The sequence below is a fragment of the Zalophus californianus genome, chromosome 6 (assembly GCF_009762305.2).
Source record: "Zalophus californianus isolate mZalCal1 chromosome 6, mZalCal1.pri.v2, whole genome shotgun sequence".
NCBI lineage: Eukaryota > Metazoa > Chordata > Mammalia > Carnivora > Otariidae > Zalophus > Zalophus californianus.
Genome location: NC_045600.1, coordinates 61,204,450 through 61,230,177, shown reverse-complemented (window position 1 = coordinate 61,230,177; position 25,728 = coordinate 61,204,450). Strand labels below are relative to the sequence as shown.

The following is a 25,728-nucleotide window of genomic DNA, read 5'->3' as shown; positions in this document are numbered from 1 at the left end:
TTCCAAAGAAAATATGTGAATGGCCAAGAGGTACATGAGACGATCCTCCGCATCCCTAGTCATTAGGGAAATACAAATTAAAACCACAATGAGATATCACCTCATACCTGTTAGAATGGCCATTGTCAAAAAGATAAGAGATAACAAATGCTAGAGTGGATATGGAGAAAAGGAAACCCTTGTGCACTGTTGGGATTTTAAATTGGCACAGCCACTATGGGAAACAGTATGGAATATGGAGGTTCCTCAAAAAATTAAAAATAGAACTACCATATGATCCAGCAATTCCAGTTCTGGGACTACATGCAAAGGAAATGAAAACACTAACTCAAAAAATATCTACACCCCCATGTTCATAGCTTTATTTACAGTAGCCAACACAGGGAAACAGCCTAAGTGTCCATTGATGAATAAATGGATAAAGAAGTTGTGGCATATATATACAATGGGAATATTCAATCATAAAAAAAGGACATTTTGCCATTTATGACAACATGGATGGACCTTGAAGGTATTATGCTAAATGAAATAAGTCTGACAAATACAAATACTGTATGATCTCACTTATATGTGGAATCTAAGTAAAGAAAACCCACCAGGGTGCCTGGGTGGCTCAGTTGGTTAAGCGACTGCCTTCAGCTCAGGTCATGATCCCAGAGTTCTGGGATTGAGTCTCGCATTGGGCTCCCTGCTTGGCGGGGAGTCTGCTTCTCCTTCTGACCCGACCCCCTCTTGTGCTCTTCCTCTCTCACTTTCTCTCTCAAATAAATAAATAAAATCTTTAAAAAAAAAAAAAAAAAGAAAAAAACCCCACCAAACTCAAAGAAAAAGAGATAAGACTTGTGGTTACCAGAGGCAGAAGGTGGTGAGAAGGGGATATTGGAGGAAGATGGTCAAAAGATACAAACTTCCTGTTGTAAGATAAATAAGTACTAAGTACGTAATGTATAGCATGATGACTGTAGCTAACACCGCTGTAGGATATATGGGAAGGTTGTTAAGAGAGTAGATCTTTAGAGTTCTCATCACAAGAAGAAAACTTTTTTTCCTTTTATTGTACCTATATGACATGATGTTAATTAAACCTAGTGGGGCAATCATTTCAAATGTATGTAAATCGAACCATCATACTGTACATCTAAAAGTATAAAGGCATGGATAGCAGTTATTTCTCAGTAAAACTGGAAAAAAAGAGCATAGACCATAATTGATTAGTATGTACTGTCCAGAAAGAAGGAAAAACTGTTACAAGGCAGGTGGCCGGGGGTTCAGGCCCACCATCTTCAAACATAGTTGTTTTGTTGTCTTCTGGCTTTTGTGGTTCCCAGCTTGATTTTTGCTGCTCGGAGCTATTGTGGCGCACATGAGGGCATGAATTTCTAGGTTTTGAATCCCAGATCCACCGCTTCCTAGTTCGGTGACCTGCTTAACTTCTCTCTGCTTTAGTTTCCTAATCTGTTAAGTTCCTAACCATTTTTAGGAATGAGAAAGTTAATAGATGAAAAGCACTTGGATAAAAGTCTTTCTGTTATTATTATTTGGCTTGATGTATACAGGATTTCTTTCTTTAATGTCACAATTAAAAATTTTGTGAGGACTAGGTGAATTTTTTCATTAAGTTTTCCTTGAATCTCATGAATCCTTAAAGACATAGATTTTTTTTAATATTAGGAAAGTTTTTTTTTTTTAATGATTAGTTCTCATCTTTTTATTCTGGTTTATTCCTCATGGTTATGAGGCTATTCTCTGTCCTTCGTATCTATAATTTGTTTTCTCTGTTTCTCTCTTATTTCTTTTCCTCTGCATTCTGGTAGAATTTCTCAATGTTGGTGCTGTATTTCACCAGATCCAGATTCTCGTAAATTACTTCTAATCTTTACTGTTTTGGAGATTTAAATTCTACTGTTGATTTTGTTTTTTCTTGCATTTCTATTTTATTTTTGCCAGATCCCTTTGTATTTCTTGCAGTTCTCTCCTTAAAGCTTATTGCTCTTTCTTCATATATGCAACTGAGTTTGTCCTCAATAATAAATAAACAATAATAAAATATGTCCTCCATCCCTTGAGTTTTTGTTGTTTCTGAGGGCTTCCTCCCTCTTCTTTTGCTACACTACCCATTGTCTCTGGCCATTTCACCCACTCTGGTTTTCTCTAGCACCTGTGCACCAATGACCCACAGATATATATACCTCCAGCCCTAACATTCTCACTGAACCCTGAACTTCCTGTTGGGCATCTTCCTGAATAACATTCTTTCAGTGACAGGATAAAAGTGGTAAACTGTTTTATTCTTTGTCTGTAAATGTCTATTTGAATGATAGTTTAATTACATAGAATTTAATATTTTCTCTCAACACTTTGAAGATAGTATCACAATATCTTCTGGTCTCTATTTTGAGACATTTGCTTTCCATCCAATTTTTTAAAAATTTTTTATTTATTTAAGTAACCTCTGTACCCACTGTGGGGCTTGAACTCATGACCCTGAGTTCAAGAGTCCCACGCTCCTCCAATTGAGCTAGCCAGGCGCCCCATCTGTTCAACTTTTTTTCCATATATCATCTCTATCCTTGTCGTTGCCATAAAATTTTTTTTCACTTCTGTTGTTTCATTATGATGTGTATGTATGAATGTATTTATTTTTCCTGCTTGGGATTCACTGAGCTTCCTGAATCTGAAGTTTCATATCTTGAATCACTTCTGAATAATTCTCAGCCCTTGTATCTTCCAAGTATTGCTTCTCCTGAAATTCTTATTAGACTTTTATGGGACCCTTTCACTCTCCTCCATGTTTCTTACTCTTTCATATATTTCATCTCGTTGGAGCTCTGAATTGCATTCTGGGTAACATTTTTAGATCTGTTTTCTAATTCACTACTTACCTCGGATGTGTCCGTTCTCTCTACCCATTTGTTTACAGGTTTTTTTCCCCATTGTTTTGATAATTTATAGACCACAAAATTCACCATTTGAAGTGTACAGTTCAGTGCTTCTGAGTAAATTTATATACTTGTGTGGCTATCACCATGATTCAGTTTTAGAATACTTTTTTCACCCCACAAACTTTCATCATGCCCTTTGGGGAGCAATCCCTGCTCCTGCTCCTAACCCCAGCAACCACTGAGTTGCTGTCTCTGTAGTTTTGCCTTTACTAAAATTTTCATATAAATGGAATCATATAATCTGTGATTTTTTTTGTCTTTCACTTAACATAATGTATATTTGTTTTTAGATACAGTTTTAAATATGTTTTTGAGTTTATCTTATATGAATCAGTAGTTCCTTTTCATTACTGAGTGTAGTCCAGTGTATTAATACCTCACAGTTTGTTTATTCACCACCTGACAGACATTTGGATTTTCTCCCATCTGTTTAGTTTCCATTATTCTAAAATTTTAATTTTAGAACTTCTCTTTCAGATTATTTTCTTCATCCTTTCATGGCCTATTTCTTTTCTTACAGTTTTGATTTTTTTTATGTTTATTTTTTATACTTAGTTTATATTGCCTCTTAGATTTCTCTATTATCCTTTATCCTGAATTCTTTGGGATTTAATCCTTCTTTTGTGTCAGAGGACTCACACATGATAGATTGTTTACTCTTGTGTTTTATGATTTTAAATTGGTGAGTTCAGTTTTAGAGGAACTTGTTCTTTCTGTGAGAATTCCTTTATTGTCTGGATTGTTGATAATATCTCTCCAGAGAGGTTTTCTGTTAGCTTCTGCCAAGTGTCCAAGGGATATTACTGGATCAGAACCAGTTTTTTGTTTTTATTTATTTTTTTTTCTACACCCAACGTGGGACTTGAACTCATGACCCCAAGGTCAAGAGTTGCATGTTCTACCAGCTGAGCCAGCCAGGCGCACCTGGTTCACAACCAGTTTTTGTGTGCTTTTTTGATGGAGCATTATGAATTTTGCATCTAAATTTGTACTCCAACCCATTTAAAACACAAGCCTGGAGTTTTTTGTTCAGGGATTTGTTTTTCCCTACTTAGATCCCTGGTAGAGATAGAGAAGGTGGTGTACTGTGTTTTGATATCGGTGTTCCTATTTGTAAAGGTTCCTCTTTTATTCAGGAGTTCACTTGCAATTTCTCCCTTCATTTGGGAGGTTTGCTATATCTCCAGTTCCCATGGAGGTATCAAAAGTCAAGCCCCTGTTTGCTAATACCCGTCCCATTTCTTTTCTTCTCTCCTAGACAACATTAGCATCAACATTTATCCTTACCATTCTGATTTTCAGATTTGACCTCATCTCTGGCACCCGGAGGTTTCTTTCTTTATCACAAGTTCAACCATGCATAAGTATTTTTGTTGTATTTTATACAGCTTTTTAGATACTTACAGCAGGAAAGTTTGTTTTGTTTTTGTTTTCATCTTACTGGAATCAGAAAATTCAGATAAGATTATAAGTATTTAAAAATAAGATAGTATATACTATGGTAATTATAGCTGTATTTACTAAATGAAAAATATCTTCTAAAACATAACTTGCTATTAAATGAGTATAAGCTTTCTAAGACTACTAGTTGTTAGATTGCAGTGACGTTTTCCAGATACATGGATTTCATTTTTCTCTGGCTACAGTAAGACAGTCATTTTAGTGTTCTTTTTATTTAGGATTTATTTGTATCTCATGGTATAAAGAAGGCACACAAGAAATTTGGCCATTCGATGCAGAGATGGATTGTTTATGGTGGTTCCCATGTTAAGAGCAGTGCTTGCCACCAAAATAGCTGGTATTCCCCTGTTTTTCCATATCCGCTATGACTAAAGCCAGTTTTTTTAATACTCCCTTTCTTCTGATCTTTGGAAAATATAATCTGATTGTTGTAGTACATTGGATATAATTAACATGTTAAGTTCACTGTTTCTTTTATGATATAAAGTTTTGAGTATACATTGTTGTCGTCTTGTTTCCCCTTAGCTGCCATTCTAGAGTAGGATGTTAACTCAATAAAATCAATGAGAGAGATGTGTTTTGAATTTCCTGGTGAGATTTGTATCAAAGTCTCAGAAGTAAACCACCTTAAACATGGACCATCATTCCAAAAAATTGAAGAGTTTTAATCTACTCTAAGTGGCAAGGTGAAAAAGAAGTTTTAGCATCTCCTTGAATGTCACCTGTTGAGAAAAATCAGTTGCTTAACCTCTTTGCCTTCTCATCCATAATGTAGGAGGAGTAATAAATAGAAGAGTCAATTTTTATTGCCATGTATGTTTTGAGTCACTTATAATTATGAAGTCAGCTCTTTGATGGCAGGTGCTGGAGTCACCTCTAGAATTCATGTGTCATGTGTACAGCATAAGCCGTTCCATTCTTTTATTTCTCTTTTGTTGCACATATTTGGATCGTTTTGCTACTCATTTGTGATTAGGTAGCAACTACAAAGCAATAAACATCAGTTCTGCTTCTTTGTTCCTAATAAGTTGAATAAGGTAGACAATTTAAGACTTTTGATTAGTTGTTTTAGAATTGTCTTAAATTTATTTACTCTTTCCCATTTTGTAATAATAAACAAGAATTGACTTTTTAAAATTTAAACTTAAAACATAATACATAAAGACTTTATACTTATTCTTTGAGCTTTCAGATTGCCCAGTTGTTAATCCTCAAACGTGCAAAGCTCTTTGATGTTTAACTAAGGGCCTTGGCAGTTTTTTCCTCTGCCTAAAAGGCTCTTCCTCGGAAGCATGGTCGATTCCTTCACTTCATTCAAGTCTTTGTTTGAATGTCACCTCATTAGAAAGACCTTTTCCTCACCATATCTTAGAGAGGGGCTAGGAAGAGTCATGCTAGCACCCTAACCTAATTAATTTTTCATCAAGGCACTTTTCTGTACCGAAAATTAAATATCTATTTGTTATCTTGGTATTGCTTGTTTACTCTCCTAATATGTAAATTTTCTTTTTTTCTTAAGATTTTATTTATTTGTTTGTTTGTTTGTTTATTTATTTATTTATTTATCAGAGAGAGAGCACAAGTAGGCAGAGCAGCAGAGGGAGAGGGAGAAGCAGGCTCCCCGCTGAGCAGGGAGCCCGATGTAGGACTTGATCCCAGGACCCCAGGACCACGACCTGAGCTGAAGGCAGACGTTTAACCAACTGAGCCACCCAGGCGCCCCTAATATGTAAATTTCTTGAGCTCAATGAACTTGTTCACAGTTCTGTTCCTAGGAATGGGAACATTATCTGGCACAGAATAGGTGCTTAATGAAAATCTATTGCTTGACCCAGTGAATGTGTTACAAACTTGTGGTCTACGGGTGGAATCGAGTCCATATATATTTTTTGTTTGAGCATCCATCTTTGTATTTTACTCTTTTTAAAAGTTATTTGATAATATTTCAAAATGCTAGATTTTTTATTTTCCTTGAAAAATTTTAACTCCTAAACCTGGGTATTTTGTGGGGCAACAATTAGCTGGACTGAGCACCGGGCTACTCTCTTTATAAGAGACCTACATTCTGTAGTTTGTTAGTCTTTAAGATCTCTTTCTGTAGAATCTTGGACAATGAGACTTACACCATTTGCTATTTATCATTTTGCCTGCTCTGTTATGTTTTCTTAGACTTGGCCCATTCTACTTATTTATGTCACCTGCCTGATCCCTGTAGGCATTTGAGTTACCAAGTCATGGTATTTATAATTCCTGTGCAGTAACACTTTTCAGATTTAAATTTAAAAGTATAAAATGGGTAAAGATGATAGAAGTTGTGACTGTTATTGAAGGAGCTGTACATTGAATTTATAAAACTCTATGTTACATAAACGAACTCCCTTTAGGCCAATGAACACATGAAAAAAGCTCCACATCATTAGTCATTTGGGAAATGTACATCAAAACCACAATGAGGTACCATTTCACACCCACAAGCATGACTTTAATAAAAAACACATACAATAACAAGTATTGGTGAGGCTGTGGAGAAATTGGAAGCCTCAAACATTGCAGTTGGAAATGTAAAACGGTGCAGCTACTTTGGAAAATAGTCTGGCAGTTCCTCGAAAAGTTAAACATAGAGTTACTATTACTACATGACAGTTTCCCATGAAAACTTGTACACATATGTTCATAGCATTAGTCATAATAGCCTAAAATTGGAAATAAGCCAAGTGTCCATCAACTAATGAATGGATCAATAAAATGTGGTATATCCATACAATGGAATATTATTCAGCAATAAAAAAGGAATGGAATACTCATTTATGCTACAATGTTAACAAACCTTGAAAACATTATGATGAGTGAAAGAAGTCAATCACAAAAGACCAAATATTTGTATAATTTGGTTTATATGAAATGTCCAGAATAAGTGAATCGATGGAAACAGAAGATAATTTAGTGGTTGCTATGTGGTAGGGTAGAGAAATGGTGATTGACTGCTAATGAGTATGGAGTATCTAGTAGGAAAGCCAGAATATTCTAAAATTAGATTGTGGTAATGTTGCATATCCTGTGAATTGTATACTTCAAATGAGTGACTTGTATGGTATGTGAATTATATATCAATAAATGTTTTTTCAAAAGGACTTCTTTTGTTAATCAAAAGATTGGTGGATTTTCATACCCCAGATCATTAGCCAATCTGTAATCAAATACAATCTAGCAGCAGTGCTAGAAAGAAATAATTATTTAAATTTACCCTCCATTAAAACAATTAAGCTTGCAGATTTGTATTGCCCTATGCCATAGTTAGTGTGCTATCTCAGTAGGTCAGCTCTTTCTGTCATGCTTTATCAGCATGGTCTACTAAGTGGCTTCTTAAATAAATATTTTATTATTTATTTATTTGTTTATTTATTTATTTATTTGGGAGAGAGAAAGAGAGGGAGAGAGAGTGTGCCCGGGTGAGCGTGTGCAGGTGCAGGGTGGGTGGGGAGGGAGAGGGACAAGCAGTCTGCTGAGTGCAGAGCCCAACGCTGGGCTCCATTCCACGATAGTGAGATCATGACCTGAGCTGAAATCAATAGTCAGACACTTAACCAGCTGAGCCACCCAGGTGCCCCTACTCAGTGGCTTTTAAGTGCAATGCCATAAACTTGTTTAGTTTGAAAAGTGAGGCATCTTGGGGACACATGGGAAGTATTACAAAGTAATAAAGTATTACTCCTCAACTAATAACATTTAGTAAATGGAGCTTTAGTAATGGGGAAAAAATCCAACCTGACATCTTGAATTTTTCTGTGTATTAGACATGGATCAGGAGGATAATCTTTGGATGGGATTTTAATACACATCATATGATTGCACAGAGGCTCCTGAGACTCATCTTTCAAACAAACCATCACAAGTATACCCTTTTCCATTCTATGATTTTAAGGGATTTCCAAGTCTTATAGAATATCAGAACTGGGAGAGGACTTTATTAGTTATCTAGTTTAACTCTTGACTTTTACAGATGTCCATTTTGCCAATCATAGTGAACCACCTTAGTTTGTCATACTCCTGAGGTGAATATAATGTAGTACTAAGAGCAACACCAGACTGATACATTGGAAGAATAGTAGGAAATCTTTTCCATGTTAAGTAGTGGAATCTGAATTTTAGAAATTGAATGCGCTTGTTTTGTTTCCCCTTGGTTCATTCAGACTGAAACAAGAAATGGTCATATTGTATACAAACTGTTTTAATTCTCCTTCATAGTTTTATTTCCATGTATAAAAAATAGTATTCCTATTGCAGCTAATATTTAGTTAGTTTTGATCTTAATTGGAACTTTCTAAACATTTCTTCAGAGATATTTGTGAACAGAGAAATTTTTTAAAAAGTGTTTTACTGAGTAGAAAGGAAAGAGGATGGTCCTGTACAACTGGAGTCGGCAAGGATAGAAAAGTTAATGCAGTCAAGTGAGAATGAAAACATGCGTATGGATCAATGCTTATTTCATTTTATTTTTATATTTATTTATTTAAAATATTTTATTTATTTATTTATTTGTCAGAGAGAGAGAGAGCACAAGCAGGGGGAGCGGCAGGCAGAGGGAGAAGCAGGCTTCCCGCTGAGCAGGGAGCCCGATGCGGGGCTCGATTCCAGGACCCTGGGATCATGACCTGAGCCGAAGGCAGTCGCTTAACTGACTGAGCCACCCAGGGGCCCCTTCTTATTATTTTCTTTTTAGTTGAAGTATAGTTGACATACAATATTATAGTAGTTTCAGGTGGATAACATAGTGATTCGACATTTATACATTATGAAATGCTCCCTGAGATAAGTAGTTACCATCTGTCACCATAAAAATTATTCTTACACGGCACCTGGGTGGCTCAGTTGGTTGAGCGACTGCCTTCGGCTCAGGTCATGATCCTGGAGTCCCGGGATCGAGTCCCACGTCGGGCTCCTTGCTCAGCAGGGAGTCTGCTTCTCTCTCTGACCCTCTTCCCTCTCGTGCTCTCTATCTCTCATTCTCTCTCTCTCTCAAATAAATAAATAAAATCTTTAAAAAAATTATTATTACAATATTATTGACTATATTCCCTATGTTGTACTTTACATGTAAACCCTGTGAGTCATTTTAAAACTGTAAGTTTGGGGCGCCTGGGTGGCTCAGTTGGTTAAGCGACTGCCTTCGGCTCAGGTCATGATCCTGGAGTCCCGGGATCGAGCCCCGCATCAGGCTCCCTGCTCGGCAGGGAGTCTGCTTCTCCCTCTGACCCTCCCCCCTCTTGTGCTCTCTCTCTTTCATTCTCTCTCTCAAATAAATAAATAAAATCTTTAAAAAAATAACTAAGTTTGTACCTCTTAAAATCCTTTACTTTAATCCATCTTCCTGTCCTCCCCATTTGCAACTACCAATTTGTTCCCTGTATGTATGAGTCTGTTTCTGTTTTGTTTTGCTCACTTGTTTTATTTTTTAGATTCCACATATAAGTGAAATCATGCAGTCTTTGTCTCTCTGTCTGACTTACTTCATCTAGCATGATACTCTCTAGGTCCATTTGTGTTGTTGCAAATGGCAGGATTTAATTTTTTTAATGGCTGAGTAATATTCTATTGTAATACATTCCACATCTTCCTTATCTCTTTATCTACTGATGAACACTTAGGTTGTTTCCGTATCTTGGCTATTGCAAATAATGCTGCAGTAAACAGGGGTGCATATATCTTTTTGGAATTCATGTGTTTGTTTTCTTTGGGTAAATACCCAGAAGTGGAATTACTAGATCACATGATATTTCTATTTTTAATTTTTTGAGGAACCTTCATACTCCTTTCCATATGGCTGCACCAATTTACATTCCTACCAACATAACATGAGTGGTCCCTTTTATTCACATCTTCGCCAACATTTGTTATTTCTTGTTTTTTTGATAACAGCCATTCTGACAGGTGTGAGGTGATACCTCACTGGTTTTGATTTGCAATTCCTTGATAACTAGTGACATTGAGCATCTTTTTCTGTGTCTGTTGGCAAGCTGGATGTCTTCTTTGGAAAAATACTTATTCAGGTTCTCTGCCCATTTTTAAATTGGATTGCTATTTTGGTGTTGAGTTATATGAGTTCATTATATGTTTTGATCAATGGTTATTTTAAAGACAAAATATATATTAGTATTAGGATTTTCTTTCTTTGGTTTTTCAATCAGCTTTATAAAGGTACAACTTACATAATAAAATTTGCCAGTGTACAATTCAGTAAGTCTTGATAAATACATAGAGTTGTGTAATAACCTCCATAATCAAGATTTGAGACATTGACATCATCCCCAAAAAGTTCCCTTGTATTCATTGTAGTCAATTCCCTCTCTTCATTCCCTGGAACCATTTATCTGCTTTCTGTTGGTATAGTTCTGCACTAAATTTCATATAAATGGAATCATACGGTAAGTAACTCTTTATGTCTGCCTTTTTTCACTTCACATAATACTTGAGATTCATCTATATTTTTGTGTGTATTAGCAGTTTTTTTCTTTTTTGAGAGACAGAGTGTGAGCAGAGGGAGGGGCAGAGGGAGAGGAAGAGAGAGAATCTTAAGCAGGCTCCATGCTTGGCACAGAGCCTGATGTTGGGCTTGATCTCAGGACCCTGAGATCATGACCTGAACTGAAATCAAGAGTTGGACGCTTAATCAGCTGAGCCACCCAGGCACCCCTATCAGCAGTTTCTTTTCCTTGATAAATAGTATTCCATTTTCTGGATATACCACATTTTTCCCCATTCTTTCACTAGTAAATAGACAGTTGAATTGTTTCCACTTTGGGGCAATTAGGAATAAAGCCATTATTAATATTCATATATAAGTCTTTGGGTGGATATATATTTTCATTTATCCTCTTTGAATACCTAGAGGTGGATATTGTTGAGTTATAGAATAAATGTATGCTTAACTTTGTAAGAAACTGCCCAGTTGTTTTCCGGAGAGGTTGTACCATTTTACATTCCTACCAGCAATGTTTGAAAGTTCCAGTTGCTCCACATACTTTAATGGTCAGTCTTTAACCATTCTAGTGGTGTATAATGATATCCTCACAGTGGCTATAAATTTTTATTTCCCTAATGACTAATGATTTTGAGTATCTTTTCATGTGCTTATTGGCCTATAGGAAGTTCATCTTTGTAATACTGATACAATAATACCATCTAATTTACAGCTGATACTCAGGTTTTTCAGTTGTGCCGAAAATGTCCTTTATAAACGTTTCCTTGCCCCATATCCAATTCAGGATCACACATTGCTGTTTAGTTGTCATGTTTCTTTGGTTTCTTTTAAGATTTTTATTTATTTATTGAGAGGGAGAGAATGGTAGAGAGAGAGCATGAGAGGGAAGAAGGTCAGAGGGAGAAGCAGACTCCCTGCTGAGCAGGGAGCCCGATGCGGGTCTCGATCTCGGGACTCCAGGATCATGACCTGAGCTGAAGGCAGTCACTCAACCAACTGAGCCACCCAGGCACTCTCTTTGGTTTCTTTTAATCTGCAACAAAAATCTCAGTTTTCTCTGTCTTTATGGACTTTGACTTAAACACCCACAAAAACTATAAGCCTATTATTTTGTAGAATGCCTCTTAGTTTCAGTTTATCTGATACTTCTTTCTGATTGGATTCAGGCTATGCATTTGGGGGAAGAATATCACAAAAATGCTGTTATAGCTTTATCAGAGGCATCATATTAAGAAGCACGCTGTGTAAATATTGGTGGTGACTTTATATGTTGCCCAAGAAATTTCTGCCTATCCTGATCTTGTGAAGAATTTTTTCTTCTAGAATTTTCAGTTTTGTGTTTAGGTTTAGATTTATGATTTATTTCAAAATAATTTTTGAATTTGTTGTGAGATAGGGATTGAGGTTTTTTTCCCCCAACTTTTCCCCTTGTTAACTTTCTGGTTTTTCTGTTTTCTATTTTTTTGATTCTGCTCTTTATTATTCTATTTTCTTTGAAATTTAATTTGCTTTTCTTTTTCTAGCTTAAGGTAAAAACTTAGATCAATGATTTAGACCTTTTTTTTTCATTTAAGGGCTTAAAGCTATATATTTTCCTCTATTGCTCTTATGCAGCCCACAAATTTTGATATTTAATATTTACTATCACTTTGTTGAAAATATTTTCTAATTTCCTGTGTAATTTCTTTTTTGACTCCTGGGCTATTAGAACTATTGGGACTTTTAGGGTGCCTGGCTGGCTCAGTCAGAAGAGCATGCAACTCTTGATCTCACAGTTGTGAGTTAGGTGCCACATTGGATGTAGAGATTACTTAAAAAATAAAAATCTTTAAAAAAAAAGAAATATTGGGACTTTTATAGATATCCACTGCTGTTGGCTTCTGGTTGTGTGTATGTATGTGTGAGTGATCAGCAAACATACCTTTCAGATTTTAATATTTTGTGTTCTCTGTGTACATGAAAAGAAAAAATATTTTGCTGTTGTTGGGTGTAGTGTTCTTTAGATATCAATCAAGTCCAAGTGGTTAATAGTATAGTTTATGTCTTCTCTATCCTCACTGATTTTTTTTCTACTTGTTCTATCAGTTATGAAGAGGGGAATGTTGAAATTACCATCTATAAATGTAGACTTAACTGTTCCTGTTTCAACTTCAGTCAAGTTTTGCTTCATATATTTTGAAGCTTTGTTCTTATTTATGAATATGACTTCCTATATTGATGTTGTCATTATGAAGTCTCCCTTTTTATTTTTTGTAATATTCCTTTTCTTGAAATCCATTTTATCTAACACTAATGTTGTCGGTAACTTTCTTTTTAATTTTATTTTTTTTAAAGATTTTATTTATTTATTTGAGACACAGAGAGCGAGGGCACAAGCGGGGAGGAGGATCAGAGGGAGAGGGAGAAGCAGAATTCCCACTGAGCAGAGAGCCTGATGTGGGGCTCGATCCCGGGACCATGACCCTGGGATCATGACCTGAGCCAAAGGCAGATGCTTAACCCACTGAGTCACCCAGGGGCCCCTGTCACTGCAACTTTCTTAAGCTCACTGATACATGATATTTTCCCCCTACTTTTTATTTTGAGTTTATCCGTATCTTCACATTTATGGTATATCTGTTATAAGCAACATTTTTGATAGGGTTGAATTTAAATATTTTATTTTGTAATTTATTTTCTATTTACCCCCAAATTTTTTTGTCCCTTTGTTCTTCCTTTCATGTTCTTTTGGGCTAATCAAAAAGAAATTTTATTACTGTTTCATTTTATTCTTCTGTTCACTTTTTATCTATACCTTTTCTGCATTATTTTTTAATGTGTGACTTGGGGTTACAATATGAACCCTTAATCTAGTTGACTTAGATTGTACCATTTTACATAAAATATAGGTACCTAGCAAAAAAAAAAGATGTAGGTACCTAGCAGCAGTAGAATTCCATTTACCACTTACTGTCATTTGTGCTGTTGTTGTTACACATACCACATCTGCATGTTTCATTTACCTATGATTTATCCTGCTTTGTGTTTCTTTGTGTTCACCCTGTTTTGTGTTTGCTCTGCTTCTTGGGTCTGTAAGTTACATTTTTCAACAAATTTGGGGGAAATTTTGGCCTTTATTCAAGTGTTTTTTTTTCTACCCTGTCTTTACTATCCTCTTCTTATAGACTGTAATTACCCGTATGTTAGTCTGTTTGACATTATTGCACAGGTAGGTTACTAAGGCTTTATCTTTTTTTCTCTTTTTTTCTTCAGATTGTGTAATTTCTATTTCTCTGTGATTCATGTTCATTGATTCTTACTTCTGCTGTCCCTAATCTGCTGTTAATGTCCATCTTGTGAATATTTTATTTCACATATGTGCTTTGGGTTCTAGAATGTTCATTTTTATAGTTTACATTTTTCTGTTTTCCCTTCTTTGATTTCATTATAATTGTATTTTCCTTTAAATTCTTGAATATATTTAGAAGAGCTACTTTAAAGTTCTTGCCTGCTGACTAGCATCTAGACCTTGACTGATTTCTGTTCACTTCCTTTTCTCTTGACCATGGGTCATATTTTCCTGTTTCTTCTAATGTTTATTAATCCTTTTTTTTAAATTTTATTTATTCATTTGAGAGAGAGAGAGCTCAAGCACACGAACAGGGGTGGGGGGTAGAGGGAGAGGGAGAGGGAGGAGCAGACTCCCTGCTAAGCAGGGAGCCCGCTGTGGGGCTCGATCCTAGGTCTTGGAGATTATGACTTGAGCTGAAGGCAGACACTTAACTATCTGAGCCACCCAGGTGCCCCTGTTTATTAATCTTTTAATTGTATATTGGATATTTTGGGGAACACAATGCAAAGGCAAAAGATTCTGTTATCTTTTTCCAGAGGTTATTGATTTTTTTGCTTTGCCAGGCTGTTAAAGTTGGTTAGACTCTGACTATAGACTCTGTCATCTTTGTAGTGGATAGTAACTGAAATCTCGGCTCAGGTCTTTTAAGTCTTTCATCTGTTGCTTTTTTGCTGGGCCCCCAGAGTCTTCTCCATGCACGCACAAATAAGAGTTAGCCAAGGATTTGGGCAAAATTATGCAGACTTTTGTGGTTCCCTCCTTTATAGCATCTACTTTCTCACTTTCCAGGCTCTCTGACATACCTAAATGCTGTCTTCTGATTTCTCAAACCAGTAAGTCTACAGTTTTCTGCTTGATTTCCAGCCACCTCTGTCTGCCAAGCACACTAACTGGACAGTGCCCTTTGGGAAAAAGCCATATATGGGCACATTTCACCTGGTGCAGTTCCTTTCTTTTTTGGTTATCCATAGGTAGATAACAAACCACCCAGATGTAGTGGCTTTAAACAGAAACACTTATTATTTTTATTATTATCTCTCATGGTTCTTGAGTTTGACTAGACTCAGCTGTGTGGCTCTTGCTTGGGTATTCTACCATTGTAATTAAAAGGGGGCTGAGGTCATCTTGAAGTCTTCCTCATTCTCATGGGGCGGATGTTGATGCTGGCTGTTGGAGGGGACTCAGTTCGACTGTTGGGTAGCCATACTGTCTTTCAAATTTTGCATTCCGTTGAATTTCTGTCTGCTTTTGTTCATTATGTAGTACCTTCAAATAGTTGTTTTTCATATAGAATTTATGTTATCTGATAGTCCAGTACAGACTACTCCATCATTACCAGTAATGGAACTCCCACTCCTTTTCTTTCCTCCATAGCACTCATCACATATGGCATTTAATATAATTTATTAACTTATTTATTTGGTTTATTTTGTGTCTCCTACCAAAATGCAGGCTCCATTAGAGTTTTGTCTCTTTAGTAACTGCTGGGAACAATAGTAAATGCCCCACAAATATTTGTTGAATATTTCAACTCTTCAAAATAGCTAGAAGTAAACAAAATCATCTTGATGATCAAAGAGGGACTATTATAGAGCCTTGTTCTTTCAACTGTTGTACTGGTAGACTAGCATATCTGAGGTTTAAATCTCCTTGGCTTAAGAGCAGGTTAGAGATTCTGACATTTCATTTTCATCATGACTGCCATGTGAGTCAATTTAGCAGGTGAGAGCTGGTTACGGATCAAATGCAATTAGCATGTGGAAGCACTCTATGAAGCATAAAGTGCTATGAGATTATAAAGCATTTCAGATAATTCCATGCAGTTGTATCTCTTAGTCTGGTCTTTTCAGATTTCATTTCGAAAGTGTTTTTGAGTTTGTATATTTTTAAGCGATAAATATTTTTCCCTACCAGAACAATAATAAAAGTCATAATGTGTTTATAATAAAGCCCTTGCTAAGTTCTTATTAATATTTTATCTGGCTTTTCATTTTTAGGAACTTGAGAGATTTCAGAACTTTGTAAAATGCTGTCCTCCTTTTGATATTGTCATCGATGGGCTCAATGTTGCCAAAACATTTCCTAAAGCTCGTGAATCTCAAGTTGTAAGTACAAGTTTTATATTGTTGTTCTAAATCTCTAGAAATATTTATTGTAAAATTTATTTGTGATCTTTCTTGGGTCTCTAATTCCCCATTTTTCCTTCCTCTAAAAATAAGCTCCTAAAGGTGTCATAGTAACTAACTACTTATCTAAGAGTCACTGTTTTCTTCTCTGGCAAGTAAGTGGCTCTTCTAGGCTGGCCAAGAGTGATAAAAAAGTCCATGTAATAGGGGCGCCTGGATGGCTCAGTTGGTTAAGCGTCTGACTCTTTATTTCAGCTCAGGTCTTGATCTCAGGGTCATGAGTTCAAGTTCTGTGTTGTTTTTTTTTTAAAGATTTTATTTATTTATTTGAGAGAGAGAGAATGAGAGAGAGCACGAGAGGGAAGAGGGTCAGAGGGAAAAGCAGACTCCCCGCTGAGCAGGGAGCCTGATGCAGGAGTCGATCCCGGGACTCCAGGATCATGACCTGAGCCAAAGGCAGTCGCTTAACCAACTTGAGCCACCCAGGTGCCCAGTGTGGAGCCTTCTTAAAAAAAAAAAGTCCACGTAATAAAGGGCCATTTCAGGCCTTTTTCTTATATAATTTTTAGGTAACCTTCTTCTATATCTCTAACTCTTTCTTTGGGTACTCTGTCATTTCCCTGTGAGTCACATTCCTCTGCTTGAAATTTATCAACATAAACTCTCAAGAGATGTTAATATATTTGTTTTTTCCAAACATAGTATGCTCATAAATGAATCTAAGCAGTTCTTTTTTTTATAAGGTAATCATTTGTTCTATCAGTTTATAAATGTCTAGTAGTTTCTAATAGGAATATCATGAATTTTCATAGCAGTAGTGAGCAATTATTTTAATCCCCTTTTTATAGATTAGAATATTAGAAAAGTGAAGTGAATTTTATAGAGCAAATCCTTAGAAAGCAGTCATAACATCAAAATTCAATTGTGGAGAGCTCCTGGGTTTCAAGCTTATGGTCCTTTTTTTTTTTTTGACATTTATTTATTTATTTGAGACAGAGAGAGCAGGGGGAGGGGCAGAGGGAGAGAGTCTCCAGCAGACTCCCCACTGAGCACAGAGCCCGACGTGGGGCTCAATCCCACAACCCTGAGATCATGACCTGAGCTAAAATCAAGATTGGGATGCTTAACTGAGCCACCCAGACACCCCTAAGTTTATGGTTCTTATTGCTGGCAATTTTTGGCCATTCATCTGTAGTTAATCTGTGTTATTTCTAAAAATTGCTACCAACTTAAAAGCTGTTTCTCAGAGATGCTACTAGTCCAATTTGACCATTTTTACTCAGAAAAGCTTACAAGTACACAAAGCACAAGGTTGATTTACAGAAATTTCTTTATATGCCTTTCCTTTATGTTTGTGCCTACATTTTTGCGGTCGGGTATTAGTTTTCAATCCTTTATTTTTAAAAAGCAAAAAAGCAAGTTGAAAATATTTTGTCTTTTAGGTACTTGAAGGGATTTTTGAGGCAGTAATATTGACAAGGGCAAAGTCAGAAAATGAAGCATAAAATGACTATCTCTAATGCATAGTGGAGCTCAGAATCAGAAGGGCTCATTCTAAAAATTCCACCTCTAATCTGTGAGAAGTAAAGTTTTGTATTTGTTTACCTTTTATTTGACTTTCAGCTTCACACAAAGCACTAAAAATTGACTTGCCAGAAATATATGGCCTAAATTGGATGAACGTTTTTGGGGAAAGTAACACATTGAAAATGATGTCGTGGGTATATCCCCTTGCGTTATGTGAGAAAAATTTGCACATTTGGAAAGATCCAAGCAGTTTGGCAAACTAAGAGACAACAAATGATTGACCAGTGAAGTCATAGGCACCTGCCACTGCTTTTAGTTTTTACTCTTAAAATAATTTAATGTTAGCAATGCTTTATGTGATAGGTAATTGTTATTACTCAGCTCTTAAAAGCACCATTATCTTGTGGCGGTGCACTGACATTATGTTTGGGAAACCACAGCTCAGAGGCTCAACTTAGAGACACCACCTGAATAAAGAAGGAAAAAATTTCCTTGTCAAGTTTTTTCTCAAATCTCTGAAGCTAGGGGTTTGTAAAAAATAAAGATATATTTCTCATAGACTTCTCTCTCTCTTTTTTCTTTTTTTTAAATAAATCTATTGTCAGGCCCTTTTGTGGCTTAGTTTTATTCTTCAACACTTTCTAAGTTGTCAGAACTAGCTTCCCAGTTTTTCTGTTAATCTTTTAGATAGGATTTTAGTTTAGAAGTTAAGAATAAGGATTCCAGTGGTACCTGGGTGGTTCAGTTAGTTAAGCGTCCAACTTTTTTTTTTTTTAAGATTTTGTATTTATTTATTTGAGAGAGTGAGAGGGATCACAGAGGGAAAGAGAGAGAAGCAGACATGCACTGAGCAGAGAGCCCAACACGGGGCTCAATCCCAGGACCCTGAGATCATGACCTGAGCCAAAGGTAGATGCCTAACCAACTGAGCCACCCAGGGGCCCTGAGCATCCAACTCTTCATTCCCATTCAGGTCATGATCTCAGGGTTGTGAGATCCAGCCCCGCGCCGGCTCTGCACTGTTTGTGGGGCCCACTGCTTAGGATTCTCTCTCCCTTTGCCTCTCCACTCCCACACACCCACCCCCATGCTCGCTTGCTTGCTCTCTCTCTCAAAAGAAAAATAAATAAATAAAAAGAATAAGGATTCTAGAGCCAGACTTTTTGAATTCCAGTCCTGGCTCCTCTACTATTAAGAGCTTTCATGGTTTGAGCAAATTATTTAACCTCTCTGTGCCTTAGTTTCCCAGTGTGTAAAATGGAGAGAACAACAGTACTTACCTCACAAAGATGTTGAAAAGAATAAATGAGTTAATAAATGTAAGCATTTGGCACGTTGTAAATACCTAATAGGAGTAACTATTATTGGGATTACTATTCAGATTAATTTCCTAACTGGAACTGTAATTCTTGCTTTCAGTAGACCCTTATTTGGTAGTTTTTTCCTGTCAGGTCATCTGTGTCAATAGAGTTAAAAGAAAATACAAAGCTCTACCCCAGTATTAGACTCAATCTGGGTAAGGTACTCAAATAATAATTGAGAAATGAAGCTAGTATCATCAAAAACTTAAGAAAAATTTTAAATATGATGATTTTAAGAAATATTATTTTCTTCTGATTATAAAAGTAATGTACATAGAAAATTTGGAAATTACAATAAAGAATATCATATATAACCATATCATTCAGCAATAAGCACTGTCAGTGTTTTATTTCCTTGCAGTGTTTTTCCATTTTCTTACCTAGTTGAGCTTCAACTTTGTAAATAATTGTATATCTACATTTTCATTTACAGTTGTTGAAAGCTCTCAATAAAAATGAAATTATAAAAGGAGTAGAGGAAAACATGTACTTTTTAAAATATTTCAGATGGAAGCACCTTAAAAACGTATATAAAACCTAGGAGCCCTAATGGGAAGAACATAGAAATTTACTGTAAACATTGTTAAAAGATAACAACAAAGAGGGCGCCTGGGTGGCTCAGTTGGTTAAGCAACTGCCTTCGGCTCAGGTCATGATCCCGGAGTCCCGGGATCGAGTCCCGCATCGGGCTCCCTGCTCGGCGAGGAGCCTGCTTCTCCCTCTGGCCCTCCCCCCTCTCATGTACTCTCTCTCTCATTCTCGCTCTCTCAAATAAATCTTTAAAAAAAAAAAAAACAACAAAGAGAAAAAATTGTTTACAACACATGACAAAGGGCTAATTTTCTGACACTACCATAGTGTCTTATAAGCCTATAAGAAAAAGAATCATCCAGTAGAAAAGTGATTTGTGATTATAGATATGCAAATAAAAATATTTTCTTCTGGATTGGCAGATTTTAAAAAGTTGGTAGTATCCAATATTTTGAATGGTTTGGAGAGGTAGGGAGAAGGGTATCAGTACAGTATTTTTGGTGGGTGATTTGACAACTTTGAATACCTAAAATGTTAAAACTGATACATTGACAGAAACACATGAAGTTATATTTCCAAATATGTTAGTTAAACTGCATTGTTTGTAAGCAGAAAAGTCTAGTCACCTAAATATTTATCAGGCTAGGTCCTGATATGTACTGAAACATCCATTTTATTTATTTTTTAATTTTAATTCCAGTATAGTTAACATACAGTGTTAAATTAGTTTTAAGTGTACAATGTAGTGATTCACAATTCTATACATTACTCAGTGCTCATTAGGGTAAGTGTGCTCTTAGTCCCCTTCACCTCGTTCACCCATCCCCCCACCCACCTCCCCTCTGGTAACCATTAGTTTGTTCTCTATAGTTAAGAGTCTTTTTTTTTTATTTAAAGATTTTATTTATTTGAGAGAGAATGAGAGATAGAGAGCACGAGAGGGAAGAGGGTCAGAGGGAGAAGCAGACTCCCCGCTGAGCAGGGAGCCCGATGTGGGACTTGATCCCGGGACTCCAGGACCATGACCTGAGCCAAAGGCAGTCGCTTAACCAACTGAGCCACCCAGGCGCCCTAGTTAAGAGTCTTGAAACATTTATTTTAAATGAATGAGGTAGATTTATTTATTTTTTTTAAAGATTTTATTTATTTATTTGAGAGAGAGAATGAGAGCCAGACAGCACGAGAGGAAAGAGGGTCAGAGGGAGAAGCAGACTCCCTGCTGAGCAGGGAGCCCCATGCGGGACTCGATCCCGGGACCCCGGGATCATGACCTGAGCCGAAGGCAGTCGCTTAACCGACTGAGCCACCCAGGCGGCCATGAGGTAGATTTATATGTGCTGATATAGAATAATAGCCAAATAAGTACAAGAAGCAATTTGAAGAATAATAAGCTTATATGGCCCCACTTGTGTTTTTTTTTTTTAATCCTTTATTTATTTATTCATGAGAGTCAGAGAGAGAGAGTGGCAGAGGCAGAGGGAGAGGCAGGCTTCCCGCCGAGCGGGGAGCCCGATGCGGGGCTCGATCCCAGGACCCCGGGATCATGACTTGAGCCGAAGGCAGACGCTTAACCATCTGAGCCACCCAGGTGCCCCGATGTGTGTTAAAACAAAATAAAGGATTATCTGTATAAATGTTTGTTAGATAAGTTTGTATATACCCAGAAATTTTCTAGAAACTACCCATAAAATCTTAACAATAATAAACTTTTGGAGGTGGATATAGAGTATAAGAGAATGAGAAGATTTTAGTTTTTCATTTGTTTTTTTCGAATTTTCTTTCACGAGTATGTATTACTTTAAAATAAAAAGCAAACCACCATCAGGAAAAGAAAAAAGTGAAGAGGCATTCTTGGTAAATATTCTAAAATAACTATATAATACTTTGTATCTTATGGATATACCACAACTCTTTAATCATTTTCCTGTTGATGGGCATATTAAATTGTTTCCCGTTTTTCACTATGGTAAATAATGCTTGGGAGTTCTCTGTGCAGCTTTCAGATGATTTCTTTAAAATAGATTCTCAGAAATGGAAGTCAAAGAGTGTGGATATTTTAAGGTCTCAGTACATATTGCCGAATTACTTTCCAAAATGACTGTAGCAATTTATACTCCTACAAAGCCTCCAAATAGAAGTTTCTTCAAGGTTGCTTATTACATGATTGCTGCAACTATTCAGCTACATTTGTGCTGTGAATCTGTTATGTGAAAAGAGCAGGACAGGTTCCCCCCACCCCACCGCCATTTTTTAGATTTAAAACATTTGTTAAAATTAAATAGTCCAGAAAGGTAATATTCTTGACTTGTCAAGATATTCTTGATATGTCCTCTTTATTTCTGTCTCTTACTACAGTCACCTATAAGCATGAATAAAGGAAATATTAGGAATCCTATTTCTGTGTGCCTTAATCTTTTCATCTTTGTGTGAAGAATTTTCTGGATTTTTTTTTATGGAATAATGCACAGATCATTTATGAACTCTCTGTATAATACATTACAAATTCTTGGTCTTTTTCCACTAATGGCTAATTATTACCTATCTAACAGTATTCTCTGTAAGTGAGCTCATAGATAAGAAAAGACCATTTTTACCTTCATTAGTTAGAAAGTAGCACCGCGATTGTATATCGTGGTCTCAGAGACTACAGCTTAGGAGTGACAGAGGTCAAGGAGCTAAAAATAAGCTTTTGTGAATTTATTTTCTCAATTTTCATATACATTGTTTTGTATTTTAATTTTTTGAAGCCAGATTATTTATGTCTTATATATGATGTCAGCAGAAACTGGCCAGTCACCATGTGGAGTTGAGACTTATTCGTGGTTGTCATTGCTTGGGTATGTGCAAATTTAGCCATACGTACATAACATATGTCTATCCATCCACTTGTCACCTCAGTTGAGTTAGTTGTATTGGCAGCTCTACACAGTTTAATATTAACCTTAATCTGAACTTTAAATATTTGCTGACGGTTTTCTAACAATGCAGTAAAAGGTAGTGGTAATTGACAAATTTTTCATAGTGAGGTACAGAATTTTTAAGCAAGGAGAGGTTGTTATAACTGATTTTTGCATTTTGAAAAGCTGTCACTCAGGTTGCAAACTTCTGTCTGCCAAAACCTTCCCATAGACATTCAAGTCAGTTAACTTACTTGGTAAATAAGAAAAAATTGTTTACAACATGTGACAAAGGCAGAATGGCAAAATTCATTGAAAGAAAAAGCAGTAATCAATGTGAAATACAGGTAATACTTCAGTATTCTTCAATCTGTCTTTGCTGTTGGTCCTAAAAGTGATATAAGAAGTAAAGATGAAGAACACAGGTTTTAAGGAGAATGGTATGTAATCTATCACCATGAGGATATACAGAGCTATTATGGCCAGAAATGATTCAGAAGAGCTTTTAACTTAGATGTGAAGGTTTATATTTAAATGTTACTTGTGATTCTGAAAAAAAAATATGGTATGGAAAAGTATAGGTTAATAAATGATTTTTTTGTTTACTGAAAAACAACTTTTTTGCTGAAAAGTTATTACTAAGTAAATATTTAATCTGTGTTTTATCTTTACAGTTTCTGCTGTCCTTTTTTTTTTTAAAGATTTTTATTTATTTGACAGAGAGAGACACAGCGAGAGAGGGGACACAAGCAGGGGAGTGGGAGAGGGAGAAGCAGGCTTCCCGCTGAGCAGGGAGCCCGATGTGGGGCTTGATCCCAGGACCCTGGGATCATGACCTGAGCCGAAGGCAGACGCTTAACGACTGAGCCACCCAGGTGCCCGTTTCACTCTTCTGCACCCTAGTTCACTTGCTAGCTTTGTGATCTGGGCTCAGTCATTTAACTTCTTCATGCCTTATGTAAAGACTAAATGAGCTAATCCTTGAAAAGCACTTATTGCAGTACCCTGGCACATAGTCCAATAAATTTAAACAGAAAAAAACCAAAACAAAACAAAAAAAACCCCAACCACCTTGTGATTGCATTTAGTTGTCCATGGCCTTAACTTTGTAGGAACAACAGCATGGTAGTTTTTTATGATGTGTTTAGTTTCCTAATTTAAATATAACTGACAGTTTCCTCTTTTAGTTTTTTCAGTTTGGAGGTCTTCGTTTTTTTAAACTGATGCCTAGAATCTAAACTTGAGTCTCCAAATTAATGGCTAACTTTTCTATAAAATAATTAAATAGGAAATATATTAACCATATAGAGAAAATAAAAGACTGTATTAGTATTAGTCAGAATAGCTTATGCTGCAGTAATAAACCCCAACTTCAGTGGCTTAAGACAAATTATTTCTTGTTCATGCTACATGTTTATTGTGGATCATCTGCGTCATCATCATCCTCGTTCTGGGACTCAGAATACCTTTCTGAAATAGTGCCAGTCACTGTGACAGAGGGAAAGGGGAAGGTGGTAGAGCACACATTGACTCATAAAGCTTCTACTCAGATATGATACCATATCACTTCTGCTCATAATTAGCAACTAATGCAAGCTATGCAGCTACACCTGAGTTCAGCAAGATAGGGGAGGCAGTCCTACCACATGTGCCCAGAAGGAGAAAGAGAATTAGTATTTTTTAAGAGCTCTAGTGACTGCCACACAGAGATTGGTGATGTCTTGCTTGTTGTAATGGTCAAGTCTAGCCCAGGGGCTAGACGTAAGTTTCACCAACATGACCATGCAAACTGTCTTTGCCTATGTTCTTTTTTTCCAATATCAATTTCCTTCACCATGGTTTTATGTGGAAAGAACTGATGCATTGGTTGATCATTTTTTCTAAAGTGATCAGGTAGAAATTCTAAAATCTCAGTGACTCATACTTTACACATACTTTCACAACTTTCATTTTTAAGATGGGTTTTTCTTTTGAGTCACCATTTCATCATTAATAATTGACAATTTGAGATTGCCTTGAGGGGACAGGGACACCATACTAATAACCTTTCATCTAAAAAACAAAAGGTTATAAAGTGGAAAGCTTCTTATGTTGAGTTTTCTCATTGTCTCGCCTCCCCGTCCCCCACACTCCTGCCCATAATTCAGTCCTAGTGTCTTTGTTCCTCGCTTCTTTTACAGCTTGCGTTTTGGATTTTCAGTTGTTCATAAGCTCCGTTAGTAGAAGGTGTATAGGAAAAAGGTACATCATTTTAGATAATCTTGCTAGCTGTTCAAAACTCTACTGCCAATTTTTGTAGATAACTGAGAATTGGTTAAAATAGCTTCTGCAGAAAGAAAATTTATAATGTAATTTTAAAGAATTATGGCCAGAGATCAGCACTGAATGCTTTCATTCTTACAGCATGCTTGGGACGTTGAATAGAAAGTAGTTTGGTGGAAACACTGCAGAATTTGTTTTGATTGCCATCTCTTAGTTGGTTTTACTACAGTGAGAGGAAAATGGAAATGTGGGTATTAGCCATTAAAGGTCATTTGGCAGTAGCATTTACTTGGCAGTGAGTTCTCTTTTTTTTCCTGCCACCCAAGTTATTTTATTTCTTTCTGTTGATTTACATAACCTCTCACAGATGTTTCAGTACCATAAAGAACCTAAGATACAATAAACTGTGCTCGGTGTTTGTGTGTGTGTGTGTGTGTGTGTGTCTGTGTGTGTGCATATTTTTTTGCCCAAACTATAGAAATATTGTGGAATTTAACACCAACTGTGCTTGAAATTATGTTTTAATAATGTTAAAGTAGCAAAGAAACTCTTAAATACCTTACTGTGTTTACAATGGCAAATGTTAGATTAAGTATTGACATATTTTTATTAAACCTCCTTAACTTTTAAATACTTTTGTCCATATAATTGTTCCTCCTGCTTAAAGACTAGCTCTTAAGGGCTGGCTTTAGAGGTAAATGGTCTTGTTCCTTGGGTCTCAAAACTAGGATGTCATGCTGCCACTTGCCTTCAGAGAACATATACTACCCCCATGTTTGCTCTGAGAAGGTGTTTGAGTAATTTTTTCTATA

At 36.3% G+C, this 25,728-nt stretch overlaps 1 protein-coding gene across 1 annotated transcript in view; it reads left to right on the top strand.

The window, feature by feature from the left end:
• Nucleotides 1-25,728, top strand: part of PRORP (protein only RNase P catalytic subunit) — a 132,096-nt gene that overhangs the window by 41,601 nt on the left and 64,767 nt on the right. The window contains exon 4 of the mRNA XM_027570782.2: nt 16,210-16,317. Within this exon, the coding sequence (XP_027426583.1) occupies nt 16,210-16,317 (108 nt within the window). The remainder of the gene's footprint in view (nt 1-16,209; nt 16,318-25,728) is intronic.